The 16,066-nt window shown below is 44.1% G+C and overlaps 1 protein-coding gene across 1 annotated transcript in view; it reads left to right on the forward strand.

The window, feature by feature from the left end:
* Positions 1–16,066, forward strand: part of LOC310795836 (cadherin-7-like) — a gene marked incomplete at both ends in the record, with an annotated part of 154,902 nt that overhangs the window by 96,429 nt on the left and 42,407 nt on the right. The window contains 4 exons of the mRNA XM_083657923.1: positions 6,456–6,623; positions 10,261–10,448; positions 12,411–12,664; positions 15,552–15,688. Of these exons, the coding sequence (XP_083514049.1) occupies positions 6,456–6,623; positions 10,261–10,448; positions 12,411–12,664; positions 15,552–15,688 (747 nt within the window). The remainder of the gene's footprint in view (positions 1–6,455; positions 6,624–10,260; positions 10,449–12,410; positions 12,665–15,551; positions 15,689–16,066) is intronic.

Genomic DNA, 16,066 nt, shown 5'->3' on the forward strand with positions numbered 1-16,066 from the left:
TACACACTGTTCATAACACATGACACTACTGTTCATAACACATGACACTTCCCACTGTTCATAACACATGACACTTCACACTGTTCATAACACATGACACTTCCCACTGTTCATAACACATGACACTTCACACTGTTCATAACACATGACACTTCACACTGTTCATAACACATGACACTACACACTGTTCATAACACATGACACTTCCCACTGTTCATAACACATGACACTACTGTTCATAACACATGACACTTCACACTGTTCATAACACATGACACTACACACTGTTCATAACACATGACACTTCACACTGTTCATAACACATGACACTACTGTTCATAACACATGACACTTCACACTGTTCATAACACATGACACTACACACTGTTCATAACACATGACACTACACACTGTTCATAACACATGACACTTCACACTGTTCATAACACATGACACTTCCCACTGTTCATAACACATGACACTACACACTGTTCATAACACATGACACTTCCCACTGTTCATAACACATGACACTACACACTGTTCATAACACATGACACTACACACTGTTCATAACACATGACACTTCACACTGTTCATAACACATGACACTTCACACTGTTCATAACACATGACACTACACACTGTTCATAACACATGACACTTCACACTGTTCATAACACATGACACTTCCCACTGTTCATAACACATGACACTTCACACTGTTCATAACACATGACACTTCACACTGTTCATAACACATGACACTTCCCACTGTTCATAACACATGACACTTCCCACTGTTCATAACACATGACACTTCACACTGTTCATAACACATGACACTACACACTGTTCATAACACATGACACTTCCCACTGTTCATAACACATGATACTACTGTTCATAACACATGACACTACACACTGTTCATAACACATGACACTTCACACTGTTCATAACACATGACACTTCACACTGTTCATAACACATGACACTACTGTTCATAACACATGACACTTCACACTGTTCATAACACATGACACTACTGTTCATAACACATGACACTACTGTTCATAACACATGACACTACTGTTCATAACACATGACACTTCCCACTGTTCATAACACATGACACTTCCCACTGTTCATAACACATGACACTACTGTTCATAACACATGACACTTCCCACTGTTCATAACACATGACACTTCCCACTGTTCATAACACATGACACTTCACACTGTTCATAACACATGACACTTCACACTGTTCATAACACATGACACTACTGTTCATAACACATGACACTACTGTTCATAACACATGACACTACTGTTCATAACACATGACACTACTGTTCATAACACATGACACTTCCCACTGTTCATAACACATGACACTTCCCACTGTTCATAACACATGACACTACTGTTCATAACACATGACACTTCACACTGTTCATAACACATGACACTTCCCACTGTTCATAACACATGACACTTCCCACTGTTCATAACACATGACACTTCCCACTGTTCATAACACATGACACGTCCCACTGTTCATAACACATGACACTACTGTTCATAACACATGACACTTCCCACTGTTCATAACACATGACACTTCCCACTGTTCATAACACATGACACTACTGTTCATAACACATGACACTTCCCACTGTTCATAACACATGACACTTCCCACTGTTCATGACACTACTGTTCATAACACCTGACACTTCCCACTGTTCATAACACCTGACACTTCCCACTGTTCATAACACATGACACTACTGTTCATAACACATGACACTTCACACTGTTCATAACACATGACACTTCCCACTGTTCATAACACATGACACTACTGTTCATAACACATGACACTACTGTTCATAACACATGACACTTCACACTGTTCATAACACATGACACTACTGTTCATAACACATGACACTACTGTTCATAACACATGACACTTCACACTGTTCATAACACATGACACTTCCCACTGTTCATAACACATGACACTTCCCACTGTTCATAACACATGACACTTCACACTGTTCATAACACATGACACTTCCCACTGTTCATAACACATGACACTTCCCACTGTTCATAACACATTACACTTCTCACTGTTCATAACACATGACACTACTGTTCATAACACATGACACTTATCACTGTTCATAACACATGACACTACTGTTCATAACACATGACACTACTGTTCATAACACATGACACTTCACACTGTTCATAACACATGACACTACACACTGTTCATAACACATGACACTACACACTGTTCATAACACATGACACTACACACTGTTCATAACACATGACACTACACACTGTTCATAACACATGACACTACACACTGTTCATAACACATGACACTACACACTGTTCATAACACATGACACTTCCCACTGTTCATAACACATGACACTACTGTTCATAACACATGACACTACACACTGTTCATAACACATGACACTTCCCACTGTTCATAACACATGACACTACTGTTCATAACACATGACACTACACACTGTTCATAACACATGACACTACACACTGTTCATAACACATGACACTTCCCACTGTTCATAACACATGACACTACTGTTCATAACACATGACACTTCACACTGTTCATAACACATGACACTTCACACTGTTCATAACACATGACACTTCACACTGTTCATAACACATGACACTTCACACTGTTCATAACACATGACACTACTGTTCATAACACATGACACTTCACACTGTTCATAACACATGACACTTCACACTGTTCATAACACATGACACTACTGTTCATAACACATGACACTTCACACTGTTCATAACACATGACACTACTGTTCATAACACATGACACTTCACACTGTTCATAACACATGACACTACTGTTCATAACACATGACACTTCACACTGTTCATAACACATGACACTTCACACTGTTCATAACACATGACACTACTGTTCATAACACATGACACTTCACACTGTTCATAACACATGACACTTCTCACTGTTCATAACACATGACACTACTGTTCATAACACATGACACTTCACACTGTTCATAACACATGACACTACTGTTCATAACACATGACACTTCACACTGTTCATAACACATGACACTACTGTTCATAACACATGACACTACACACTGTTCATAACACATGACACTTCCCACTGTTCATAACACATGACACTACTGTTCATAACACATGACACTTCACACTGTTCATAACACATGACACTTCCCACTGTTCATACCACATGACACTTCCCACTGTTCATAACACATGACACTACTGTTCATAACACATGACACTTCACACTGTTCATAACACATGACACTACTGTTCATAACACATGACACTACTGTTCATAACACATGACACTTCACACTGTTCATAACACATGACACTACACACTGTTCATAACACATGACACTTCCCACTGTTCATAACACATGACACTACTGTTCATAACACATGACACTTCACACTGTTCATAACACATGACACTTCCCACTGTTCATACCACATGACACTTCCCACTGTTCATAACACATGACACTACTGTTCATAACACATGACACTTCCCACTGTTCATAACACATGACACTTCACACTGTTCATAACACATGACACTACTGTTCATAACACATGACACTACTGTTCATAACACATGACACTTCACACTGTTCATAACACATGACACTACTGTTCATAACACATGACACTTCACACTGTTCATAACACATGACACTACTGTTCATAACACATGACACTTCACACTGTTCATAACACATGACACTACTGTTCATAACACCTGACACTTCACACTGTTCATAACACATGACACTACTGTTCATAACACATGACACTACTGTTCAACATGACACTACACACTGTTCATAACACATGACACTTCACACTGTTCATAATTTGGTGCAGGACTGAAATGGCAGGTTTTGTAGAGCAAAAGCAAAAGACAAAAGATGATTGCTTTATTGACTACCATCATCCCACTGTAAGCCCACAGGCAGAGACTTTGGATGAAGAAGTGGTCAGCTCAGTATAATTTGGCCAACTGAAGCGTTTAGTTAGACCAGCCAATAACAGTTTGTAGCCCGAGGGACTGTAATGGCGTTGAAAAAGGGAGTGAAAATTAAACACTTAATGGGAATGTTTATTTTCAAGTACAACAAAGGTTGACAATCAAATGACATCTTGGCATATTCCTGCATTTTCCTCTTTTGGGTATTTTGACCCACTTCTCAATCTGTTAAATCCCTAAATCTGCTCGTAGATTGGGCTTAATTGCAAACTCTGTGTGTGTGTGTGTGTGTGTGTGTGTGTGTGTGTGTGTGTGTGTGTGTGTGTGCACGCGCGTGCTTGCGTGCGTGCGTATGTGTGCTTGCGTGTGCATGTGTGTGTTTGTGTGTGCTTCTACTTCTGTGAGAAAAAGTTAGAATTCTAGATCGTTGTTGTGAGACATTTTTTGCGAAGTTAGGTCATTTTGGCGGGTCCACACTTCTTCAAGTTAGTTAGGATTTGGTTTAGGGTAGGAGTTAAGGTTAGGCGGGGAATGATGAGGGTTAAGGTTACGGCGCCACAGTGGCTCACCTGGTAGTGTGCACCATTAAGGCTAGTCTTTCCCGCAACCAGCCCGTGTTCGAATCCGGCCCATGGCCCTTTGCTGCATGTCCTCCCCCCCTCTCTTCCTTGCCTGCCTATACTGTCCTATCTAATAAGACAGAATGCAAAAAAGGGGTATGTGACACACAAATAACCGTAATTGGTAGTATGTGGAATTTGCTCATGTTCAGGGCTGGACTGGGACCAAAAAAGCTACCTGCCATGTGTCAGACAGGCCCACAATTTCGAATCGGCCCAATTTTTTGAGCTTGCGCTCGCATCGCTCGCGCTCGCATGGGTTGGGGATTTACTTATAAAGCCACATGTTATGACCCGATCTAGGGGTTTTAGGTGTAATCATGGGTCGCGGAACCGCCCGGGCCACACGGGCCCGGGCCTGGGTACATTTCAGTTCCCAAAAAAATTTTTTTTTTTTTTTTCTCAAATACATAATACATACTTTTTCACCAACCTGACCGGCCCACTAGCGAGCGGCCCACCGGCCATTGCACCGGTAGAATTACATTGCAGTCCAGCCCTGCTCATGAACAATCACTCAATCAATCAATCAATCAATCAATCAATCAATCAATCAATCAATCAATCAATCCTTCTGAACATTCTTGGTAGTTCCTTGTAAAGGGCAAATCTTTCAGAGAATCATAGTCCAAGTAACGTACAAATAAGTACAGTACCGTTTTTCCCCTTACACGTCACATGGGTGTCTAATTTAAAGGATTATAAGGAATTATTCAGGTAACAACTATAACCAAGCGGCCCCTTTGATCTGCTTCATCAGGCTGCAAACGCGATAAAGCAACTAAAAGCGATTCATTTATTGGAGAAGTGTGCGCTGTGGCTTTGTAAGGTCCTTAATGACTAATCTTCCATGTTCTGTAGGAATCTTTAATAAGTGCTTTTTTAATGAATGGAACACACTTGTGGGAAGTCATTAACTTTGGAAGCAACAGTGATTGCCTTCGAAGGATTAGGATGCTTTTCTTTGCATTTAAATGTGTTGTGTTAATTTTTGTGGAATTATCACCTTTTGTAGTCAAGAGATAAAGTTGTGATTAGAAAAAAATGTCATTAATGGAGAAATTCCACTAAAAGCTATTTTGTGACTGTGTGCAGCGACTGGACTTCACAGCAGCTATTCATATAGCAGCATACAGTAGGTAACTGACTACTAAAAGACATATGACAATCACCAGTCTGACAGTCACTGTTGTCACACTTCTGATCTATTATGACAGGGGGACAGACAGGTATTGCCTTCCCTGACAGCTAACATGTCGCTTTATATGCGCTCAGGTTTCTGACATTGTTTTAAGAGTAACCACATCAAACTGTATGTCACACTGTTCAAACTATTATGACATGCAGCAACGTCTGCACGGACACAGGATCATATCTGAAGTGGTCGCTGTTATGTTAGCGAGGTGCCAGTCCTTGTGGATACTCGTTGCACAAATCATATAGATGATACAAACGAAAATAACATTTACATATTTATTAAACATGTTTTCCACTTGGCACCAGGTGCCTCTCTCTCTCTCTCTCTCTCTCTCTCTCAAATTCAAATTTAAAATGCTTTATTGGCATGAATGACAATGTCGGTGTTGCCAAAGCAATGAGATAAAATGCCATGTGAATTTATTATTGTTGTATATTATCTATATTAGTGTATTATTTGTTAGTGTTGTTTACTATTATTTTCTCTCCTCTGTCTTTCCCCCCCCCCCCCCCTCTCTCTCTCTCCCCAGGCATCATCAGAACAGCTCTGCCCAACATGGACCGGGAGACGAGGGACCAGTATGTGCTGGTGATCCAGGCCAAAGACATGGTTGGTCAGATGGGCGGACTGTCCGGCACCACCTCCGTCACCGTTACCCTCACCGATGTCAACGACAACCCGCCGCACTTCACTCACAGTAAGCCTCCGCTCCTGTGAGTCCGTGCGGGATAGATTGAGCTTGCACTGTATTTTCCATATACAGCTCCTCAGCGATCAGAGAAACATCCCAGGCCCTTCACTGCCTTTTCAGTAGTGCTTTGAGGGCTAAATGGGGCTTCATAGAGCCATTACTGTTGAAGAACCAATTCAACCCTGGACATACAAATGTAGCGAGATCCTACAGTACTTTTTTTTTTAACTGTAGGCACTGCATGCAGGGGCACAATACTGCTGAGCTGTTGTTGCACCCTTGAACAAGAATTGTATTGCATAATGTATCATAGCAGAAGAATAAGTTTCACCATCAGCACCAGTGGCTTTCCTGGGGAAGCTAAGCAGTTCTGGCTGTGGTTAGTCGTTGAATGGGGGACTGACCACCAGTAGGAGGTACTCTTCCCTCTGGTCTCACGAATAATATCTCCATCCCCAATGCCCCAGGGCAGAGACAGGGACTCTGTCCTGTGAGTGAGCACTGTCCTTCGGATGAGACGTCAAATTGAGGTCCTGAATCTCTGTGGTCAATAAAGATCCCATCTGCACTTATCACAAGAGTAGGGGTGTAACCCCGGTGCCCTGAGGGGTGTAACCCCGGTGCCCTGAGGAGTGTAACCCCCGGTGCCCTGCTGGCTAATTTCCCAAACAGGCCTTCTTTCAATCACGGCCACCTAATAATCCCTCCTTATCTAATTGGCACATTCAGTCCTCAACTCTCCACCGTGATAGGCTGATGTGTGGTGAGAGTTCTGGCTCAAACTGGCTACCGTGCATCATCACCCAGGTGGTGGATGAGTTGAGTTCTCCTCCCATGATATGTGAAGCACTTTGAATATGTAGAAAGGTAAATGCAATCAGTAATAACAAAAAAAAATAGCTAGAATGCACAGGTTTTTTTCCTTCATAAGATAGAAGCAAAACAATCCGAAATAATCCTGATCGCTAAACCACTTCTCACCAATTTACCAAGGTTAGTTTCATTCCTAATCCTATTAGCATGATTCTCTTTTCTTTGTACCTTTCTTGCCTTTTGTGTTTTCGACTCATATAGCCAAATTTAAATACAGCCTTAACATGTACATTCATTCCTGCAAGGTGTGCAGCTCCCTGGTTTCCTGCTCATCAGCAGGGTGCTGGAGGCTGCCATGACGCTGGATACTAGGATCAATCAAGCAGCTTTTTTTTGTTGTCAGCCTATTTCGCGGGCTGCTAATGTGTTCCAGGCCCAGCTTTAGGTTTCAAAGGAACGCGGTGCTTCTCATGATCATCTGAAGCGCCGTGGCAAGCGCTTTACCGCCGATAGCCCGAGCACCGCCTGGCCGTTGCACTCACAGCTGGACTGCCATGAAGTCAAGTCAATTGGCCGGTCCCCGGGGGAGAGAGAGAGGTTCAAGTCTGCACAACAAGTCATCAGCGCTGTTTTAACCCAGTGCTGCCATGCTGCGAAGAAAGAGACTTTGGAGGAGTCGTGGGCTTTGCCCCTGCTGGTCGCTCTTGCGGGGTCATGGGTCAGAATCGATAGACCGTTACAGAGCATCACACAGCTGATGGAGTCCAGAAGGTTTAGCGAGTCCTTGGAAGGGAGAAGGGAGAGCAGCCAAGGTTAGACGGGGACGGGGACAGAGGGGACGAGCTCGGTGCTCGGGCGAGAGGCGGGGGGGAGGGAAGGCATTTTTTGGTCTTTTAAAGAGCTGCTATTCCACGGCAAATTAAAAAGCCATTACAAAGATTACACGGCAGCAAACAATGTCAGGCAGATTAGCATTTAGACGGCGGCTGAGGGAGACACTGGGGGTGAGGAACACAGAAAGGTCTGGTAATGAGCTCTGCCATGGCGATCGGGGAGATTATCATTATGAATATGATTCCCTTCTTTATTCTTAGAAGAGTGCTTTCAATCCCAAGGCTTCTGACAAAAGCTCAGGGAACATTATGGAGAGTTTCGGAGTAATAGAATCCTAGAGTGGACATTTCATCCCATGAAGCGTATAGGGATCTAAGCCGAGTCCTGTTCTCTCTGGTCAAAGGGATAACCCATTACATTGAGAGAAGATTCGGGAAGCGGCAGACATTTTAATCCCTCTACAAAGGCATCAGAGTTTGGAAATACATCTAAATGTTTGTTTTGCAACATATATTATTCCACTAGTAAAACACTTAAAGGGTAACTTTGCCGATTTTCAACGAGCTGTGTATCATGACAAATCTGCAGTATATGCAAATGAACAATGTTTAACTTTCCTCCACCTTGCCTGGAGCTCTCCCTTCATTCACACAAGTTCCTCGTCCAAATTATTTTGCAATTACTATCACTATTATTATCACTATCACTATCATTATTCCTCTCTCTACCTTGCTCTCTTTACCTCGCAGACTTCCTGGACCAAATGACATCATTATGACATCATTTTTGAACCAGGAAGTTATCTGAATGAGCGGGATATCTCGATCCAGGCAAGATGGAGGGAAGTTAAACATATTGTTCATTTACAGTGATGGGCAAGCTACTTGGAAAATGTAGTAAGCTAAGCTATCAGTTACTCTCGATTAAATATAGCTAAACTACATTGAAGCTATCCCCAGAGAAATGTAGCAAGCTAAGCTACAAGCAACATGGCAAAAGCAGCTTGCTACATCAAAGCTACTTTTTTCTCACATTGAATCAACTTCATGTCAAAGAACAACTTTCCACCAAACAAATAGGCAGGCAAAAAAAAAATCTCATTTTGATTGTTTATTATGTTATAAAACACACTGAAACTCTCACTGGCACAATATTCAAAAACAGACAATAAAACCTGAACGTCTTCTTCATCACTGCCAGTGGCTCCCTCTGGCTCTGCCATCTTTCACTCAGTCAGTCTTCATTGCCTAAACCCAACCCAATCAGAGGCCGAGTAGTGCCGGGTCTTGCAGCAAGAGAGGCAAGGATGCTAAAAATCAAGGATGAGACAACAACACTTGTTGTCCGTCATAATGGAACTGGAAGTGCTTTATTGGCTACACAGTCAGGCACACTTTACATATGCAATGTCTCCTCCTGTTTAATCCAAACCGCAGCAGAAATCTACACTGCCTGCTTTGCTCATGGATTTTCTCTGGCAAGTAGCTTGTAGCTTTTGCGGGAAGCTACAAGCTACTTGGGTCTATAAATAGCTTAGCTACTGAAAAAGCTACTTGGTTCAAAAGTAGTGAAGCTACCACCAAGCTACTGAGAAATGTAGTTAAGCTATGTAGCTTCGCTACTAGCAAGCTACTGCCCAACACTGTGTATATACCACTGATTTTCTAATGATACAAAGCTGGTTGAAAATCGGCTAAGTAAAGTAAAGTTAAGTACTGTACAGGAATGCGAAAAATGACATTGTTCTTTGATGTTTTGATGTTTTCTTGCATATTCCATGTGTCCACTGCAGACTCCACAGACTAAACTGCAGTATGCAGCACTATCTAAGCGCTTTTCTCCCCATGCGTGCAATGCTATCTGTCTGTGTTAAGCAACCCACATTTATTGAGGAGCCACACAGCCAAATCAAAGCTGTGTGGGCTGCTTGAAGGTGAGTTGGTACAGAAATAAGCACATTCATTACCAGCATGTGCTGCTGTCCTTCCTTTTCCAGAGAGCTATCAGTACACAGTGCTGGAGTCACTGCCTGTGCAGTCTGTGGTGGCCAGGATCAAGGCGGCCGACGCTGACATAGGCTCCAATGCAGAGATGGACTACAGGATCATGGATGGTGATGGGCCTGGCATGTTCAACATTACAACCGATGAGGACACACAAGAGGGGATCATCATCCTTCTGAAGGTAGGCTATAGCTTACAAGAAGAGGCTTTAATAGGTTCTGAATGTACCAGAGATTTACTGGTAATAGAAGAAAGACACATTTTATTTTGGATGGGCTTCACATTTCAGGCTTTTTGAGAACTTGACATAGTCTCCTCGGGCTAGAGAGAGCTGTGACAGCTCATTGCTGCAGCTCCTTTGTTGGACAGAGAGCCATTGTTGGCCACAAGCCACACTTGTCAGATGGGACAATTTGATCTTTTGTTTGTTTTGCACCAACCGCAGACAATTACACTAACCTCACATTACACCAACCTCAGACAAGTACACTAACCTCACATTACACCAACCTCAGACAATTACACTAACCTCACATTACACCAACCTCAGACAATTACACTAACCTCACATTACACCAACCTCAGACAAGTACACTAACCTCACATTACACCAACCTCAGACAATTACACTAACCTCACATTACACCAACCTCAGACAGTTACACTAACCTCACATTACACCAACCTCAGACAAGTACACTAACCTCACATTACACCAACCGCAGACAATTACACTAACCTCACATTACACCAACCTCAGACAATTACACTAACCTCACATTACACCAACCTCAGACAATTACACTAACCTCACATTACACCAACCTCAGACAAGTACACTAACCTCACATTACACCAACCTCAGACAATTACACTAACCTCACATTACACCAACCTCAGACAATTACACTAACCTCACATTACACCAACCTCAGACAATTACACTAACCTCACATTACACCAACCTCAGACAATTACACTAACCTCACATTACACCAACCTCAGACAATTACACTAACCTCACATTACACCAACCTCAGACAATTACACTAACCTCACATTACACCAACCTCAGACAATTACACCATAGAAGACAGTCAACCTCAGACAATTACACCAACCTCAGACAATTACACCATAGAAGACAGTCAACCGCAGACAATTACACCATAGAGACGCGTCAACATTCAGAAACCACGCCCAAAACGGGGGGAAACAAAAACTCCCCCCCCCCCCCAATCCTGGCGTTCATCATTCATTCGTCGCGTGCATGGTCACGTATGGAAGATGAACACTCCAACTTACTTCCTTTACAGCTAGATCCACATGTTTCTTCTCGCCACATTACATTTGCTGTCTGCGCAGCCCACCACACAACAGCTTTTAGCTATGTTTAATTGAAGGAAAATGACGCTGGTGTATGGAAATGAATGAAGAGCTTTCCCCCATGATGGGCGTGGCTTATTTCATGCAGCGTCTGTATAGAAGACAGTCAACCTCAGACAATTACACCATAGAAGACAGTCAACCTCAGACAATTACACCATAGAAGACAGTCAACCTCAGACAATTACATCATAGAAGACAGCCAATCTCAGACAATTACAGCAGAACACAGTCACCGACAATGAAAGTGTCACATCAATGTTCTTCAACAGTATATTATATGTTACAATGAGGAGTTCAATAATCCAGACAAAATGACATGTTTCCAAAGCATTAATTTCAGAATGCCTTTCACCACGTTTGGCACCTTTTGTGAAATCAGTAATACATCACTAACGCAGCACAAAATCAATATCAAATAATCCACATCCTTCACTGCATTCAGTCATGCAAGACTAGCATGAATGATTCATACAGACACACACACACACACACACACATGCACGCGCGCGCACGCACGCACACACACATGCGCGCGCGCGCACACACACACACACACACACACACACACACACAGAGCTTTTTTTTTTACTTTTTACTGTAAAGTTTGAATGGAAGGTCAGAGTTTTGACCACTGAACAGCACCGCATGACCCAACTGACCTCGTTTGACAGGGTGCGTATCACAAGGAAGGAAACGTGACAACAATCAATCTATCACGTATGTTTTGTATTCTTCCTGTCTGCCTTCGCTATAGCCTCTAGACTTCGAGACAAAGAGCAGCTTTTCTCTGAGGATCGAAGCCACCAACAGGAATATTGACTCCAACTTCTTGAGCGTGGGTCCATTCAGCGACACGGCGTCAGTCAAGGTGACGGTGGAAGATGTGAACGAGCCGCCCGTCTTCTCCACACCTCTCAGCAGGATGGTGGTGTCCGAGGACGCCAGAGTGGGCACGTCTATCGGCAGAGTCTCCGCTCACGACCCCGACACCTCCAGCAGTGCCATCAGGTACTCGTTCTTGTCTCAGTCACTTCTGCAACAGCGGTGTATCTAGGAGGGTGGCCAGGGGTGGCACTGCCCCTGAGTGGCCAGGGGTGGCACTGCCCCTGAGTGGCCAGGGGTGGCACTGCCCCTGAAATCTGATTGGCCCGCGCAGGTGTCGGCCCAACATCCTGAGTGATGACTGGCTGGTGATGGCCATGTTAGAGGTGGGACGATCAAGCCAGTTCATTTCTTTTTCCAAAACTAGGCTCCTTGAGGGGCCACATGTGAAACATGTGTTTACATTCTGAAATTAATCTCAGATTTCTGGCATCTGTCTACAGCCTTCCTAAATGCCGGCACTCAGTGCCACCCTTGCTTGAGTCTGTGCCCCACCTTGGCCACCCGAGTCAAAAAGGCCTGGACATGCCAATGTTCTGCAAGTGACTATTCCATCCTCAAATAAACTCCCACTCTTAATGTGCTTTCATTCAGCAACATGGGGGGGGGGGGGGGGGGGGGGCAGGAGCTGTGTGTTGGAGGAGAAACGGGAGATTCTCAAAGCACACAAATAAAGGCTGGAGACTCCTGAAAGAAGGGTTCGTTTATCAGCGGGTTAATACATTCATCTAACTCCACATTATCTACAAACAGCCAGAACTCTCCACATGGCCAGTTCCCGTGTGGCTGTGACAAAGACGCGGCAGATGGCGGCAGTGCGGAGGAGTGCAGCATCTGCAAAAGTCAAATGCCATCTTGAATAAGAGAAGGGCATTCCTGCAGCGGGGTCAAGGCTCAGTTGTAGTAGTACCATGGCATTCCTGCACCAGGGTCAAGGCTCAGTTGTAGTAGTACCATGGCATTCCTGCAGGAGGGTCAAGGCTCAGTTGTAGTAGTACCATGACATTCCTGCAGCGGGGTCAAGGCTCAGTTGTAGTAGTACCATGGCATTCCTGCAGGAGGGTCAAGGCTCAGTTGTAGTAGTACCATGACATTCCTGCAGCGGGGTCAAGGCTCAGTTGTAGTAGTACCATGGCATTCCTGCAGGAGGGTCAAGGCTCAGTTGTAGTAGTACCATGGCATTCCTGCAGGGGGGTCAAGGCTCAGTTGTAGTAGTACCATGACATTCCTGCAGGGGGGTCAAGGCTCAGTTGTAGTGGTACCATGGCATTCCTGCAGCGGGGTCAAGGCTCAGTTGTAGTAGTACCATGGCATTCCTGCAGGAGGGTCAAGGCTCAGTTGTAGTAGTACCATGGCATTCCTGCAGGGGGGTCAAGGCCCAGTTGTACCATGGCATTCCTGCATGAGGGTCAAGGCTCAGTTGTAGTAGCACCATGGCATTCCTGCAGGAGGGTCAAGGCTCAGTTGTAGTAGTACCATGGCATTCCTGCAGGGGGGTCAAGGCTCAGTTGTAGTAGTACCATGGCATTCCTGCAGGAGGGTCAAGGCTCAGTTGTAGTGGTGCCATGGCATTCCTGCAGGGGGGTCAAGGCTCAGTTGTAGTGGTACCATGGCATTCCTGCAGGGGGGTCAAGGCTCAGTTGTAGTAGTACCATGGCATTCCTGCAGGGGGGTCAAGGCTCAGTTGTAGTGGTGCCATGGCATTCCTGCAGGGGGGTCAAGGCTCAGTTGTAGTAGTACCATGGCATTCCTGCAGGGGGGTCAAGGCTCAGTTGTAGTGGTGCCATGGCATTCCTGCAGGGGGGTCAAGGCTCAGTTGTAGTAGTACCATGGCATTCCTGCAGGAGGGTCAAGGCTCAGTTGTAGTAGTACCATGGCATTCCTGCAGGGGGGTCAAGGCTCAGTTGTAGTAGTACCATGGCATTCCTGCAGGGGGGTCAAGGCTCAGTTGTAGTAGTACCATGGCATTCCTGCAGGAGGGTCAAGGCTCAGTTGTAGTGGTACCATGGCATTCCTGCAGGGGGGTCAAGGCTCAGTTGTAGTGGTGCCATGGCATTCCTGCAGGGGGGTCAAGGCTCAGTTGTAGTAGTACCATGGCATTCCTGCAGGAGGGTCAAGGCCCAGTTGTAGTGGTGCCATGGCATTCCTGCAGGAGGGTCAAGGCCCAGTTGTAGTGGTGCCATGTCATTCCTGACTCAAAACAAGCACTCAGATTGTCAATCTGTGTGGTGTCACTCCTGAGATCCCCACCCATTATGCATTAATTGAATGAATATTGTATGGTATTCATGCATGGTCGGTTAGGATTGTTAGTAATCTTAATCAGAAAATCAAATTACTGCACCATTGTGAGTGTAAATTGCCTCTTTTGGCTGCTGTGACTGTTATCAGCGTCTGCAATATATTGCACTACATCTGTTGAAATTAAAAATTATTGTGGAACTAATGCAACCACAAGAGTCAAATTACATTGCAATAATACCCTTTGGATGTAGGCTAATTGAAGTCGTAATATTTCTCCAGAAATATGAGTAGCTGTGCGTTTTGAAAGGGCTTGATCTGTGTTCTGCGCTCAGAGAAAAGTGGACAGCCTTCTGTTGTATCAGAGTTTAATGGGGATTCTTTTCAATCACAATGAAAAGTTGAACAAGTGCAGATTGAATTGAACTTTATGAGTTTAAATTAATTCTTGTGACAGTGTTAATCACATGCTTAGTGTTAATCACATGCTTTTCAGACATCTAGTAAAAAACATTATATAAAAGGATAATGAACTATATAATGGACACAACCCCTCGATGGCTGATTATAGCTCTGATGAATCTTGATCTCTGATGAAAATCTTCAGTGGGAGAGTCTGAGTGGACAAAAATAACTACAGTATTACTATCTTTCTTCACAAGTGCTCTAACACAAAATACTGAAATGTCAAATCAATGTCCAAAACAAGCTTTTAAAGGCCGTCGTTTATGCCGGGCTGTGTGTGTGTGTGTGTGTGTGTGTGTGTGTCCAGGTACTCCATAGACAGAAACACCGACTTGGAGCGCTTCTTCAACGTGGATGCTCTAAGTGGGGTCATCAGCACCGCCAAGCCTCTGGACCGAGAGGCCAACTCCGTGCACAACCTCACTATCTTCGCTATCGAGAGCCGTAAGTATAGAGTTACACTACCGCACACACGATACCAGCCACTCGTAAGTAGAGTTACACTACCGCACACACGATACCAGCCACTCGTAAGTAGAGTTACACTACCGCACACACGATACCAGCCACTCGTAAGTAGAGTTACACTACCACACACACGATACCAGCCACTCGTAAGTAGAGTTACACTAACCGCACACACGATACCAGCCACTCGTAAGTAGAGTTACACTACCCGCACACACGATACCAGCCACTCGTAAGTAGAGTTACACTACCACACACACGATACCAGCCACTCGTAAGTAGAGTTACACTAACCGCACACACGATACCAGCCACTCATAAGTAGAGTTACACTAACCGCACACACGATACCAG

Source organism: Poromitra crassiceps, assembly GCF_964638095.1.
Source record: "Poromitra crassiceps genome assembly, chromosome: 2".
Lineage (NCBI taxonomy): Eukaryota > Metazoa > Chordata > Actinopteri > Beryciformes > Melamphaidae > Poromitra > Poromitra crassiceps.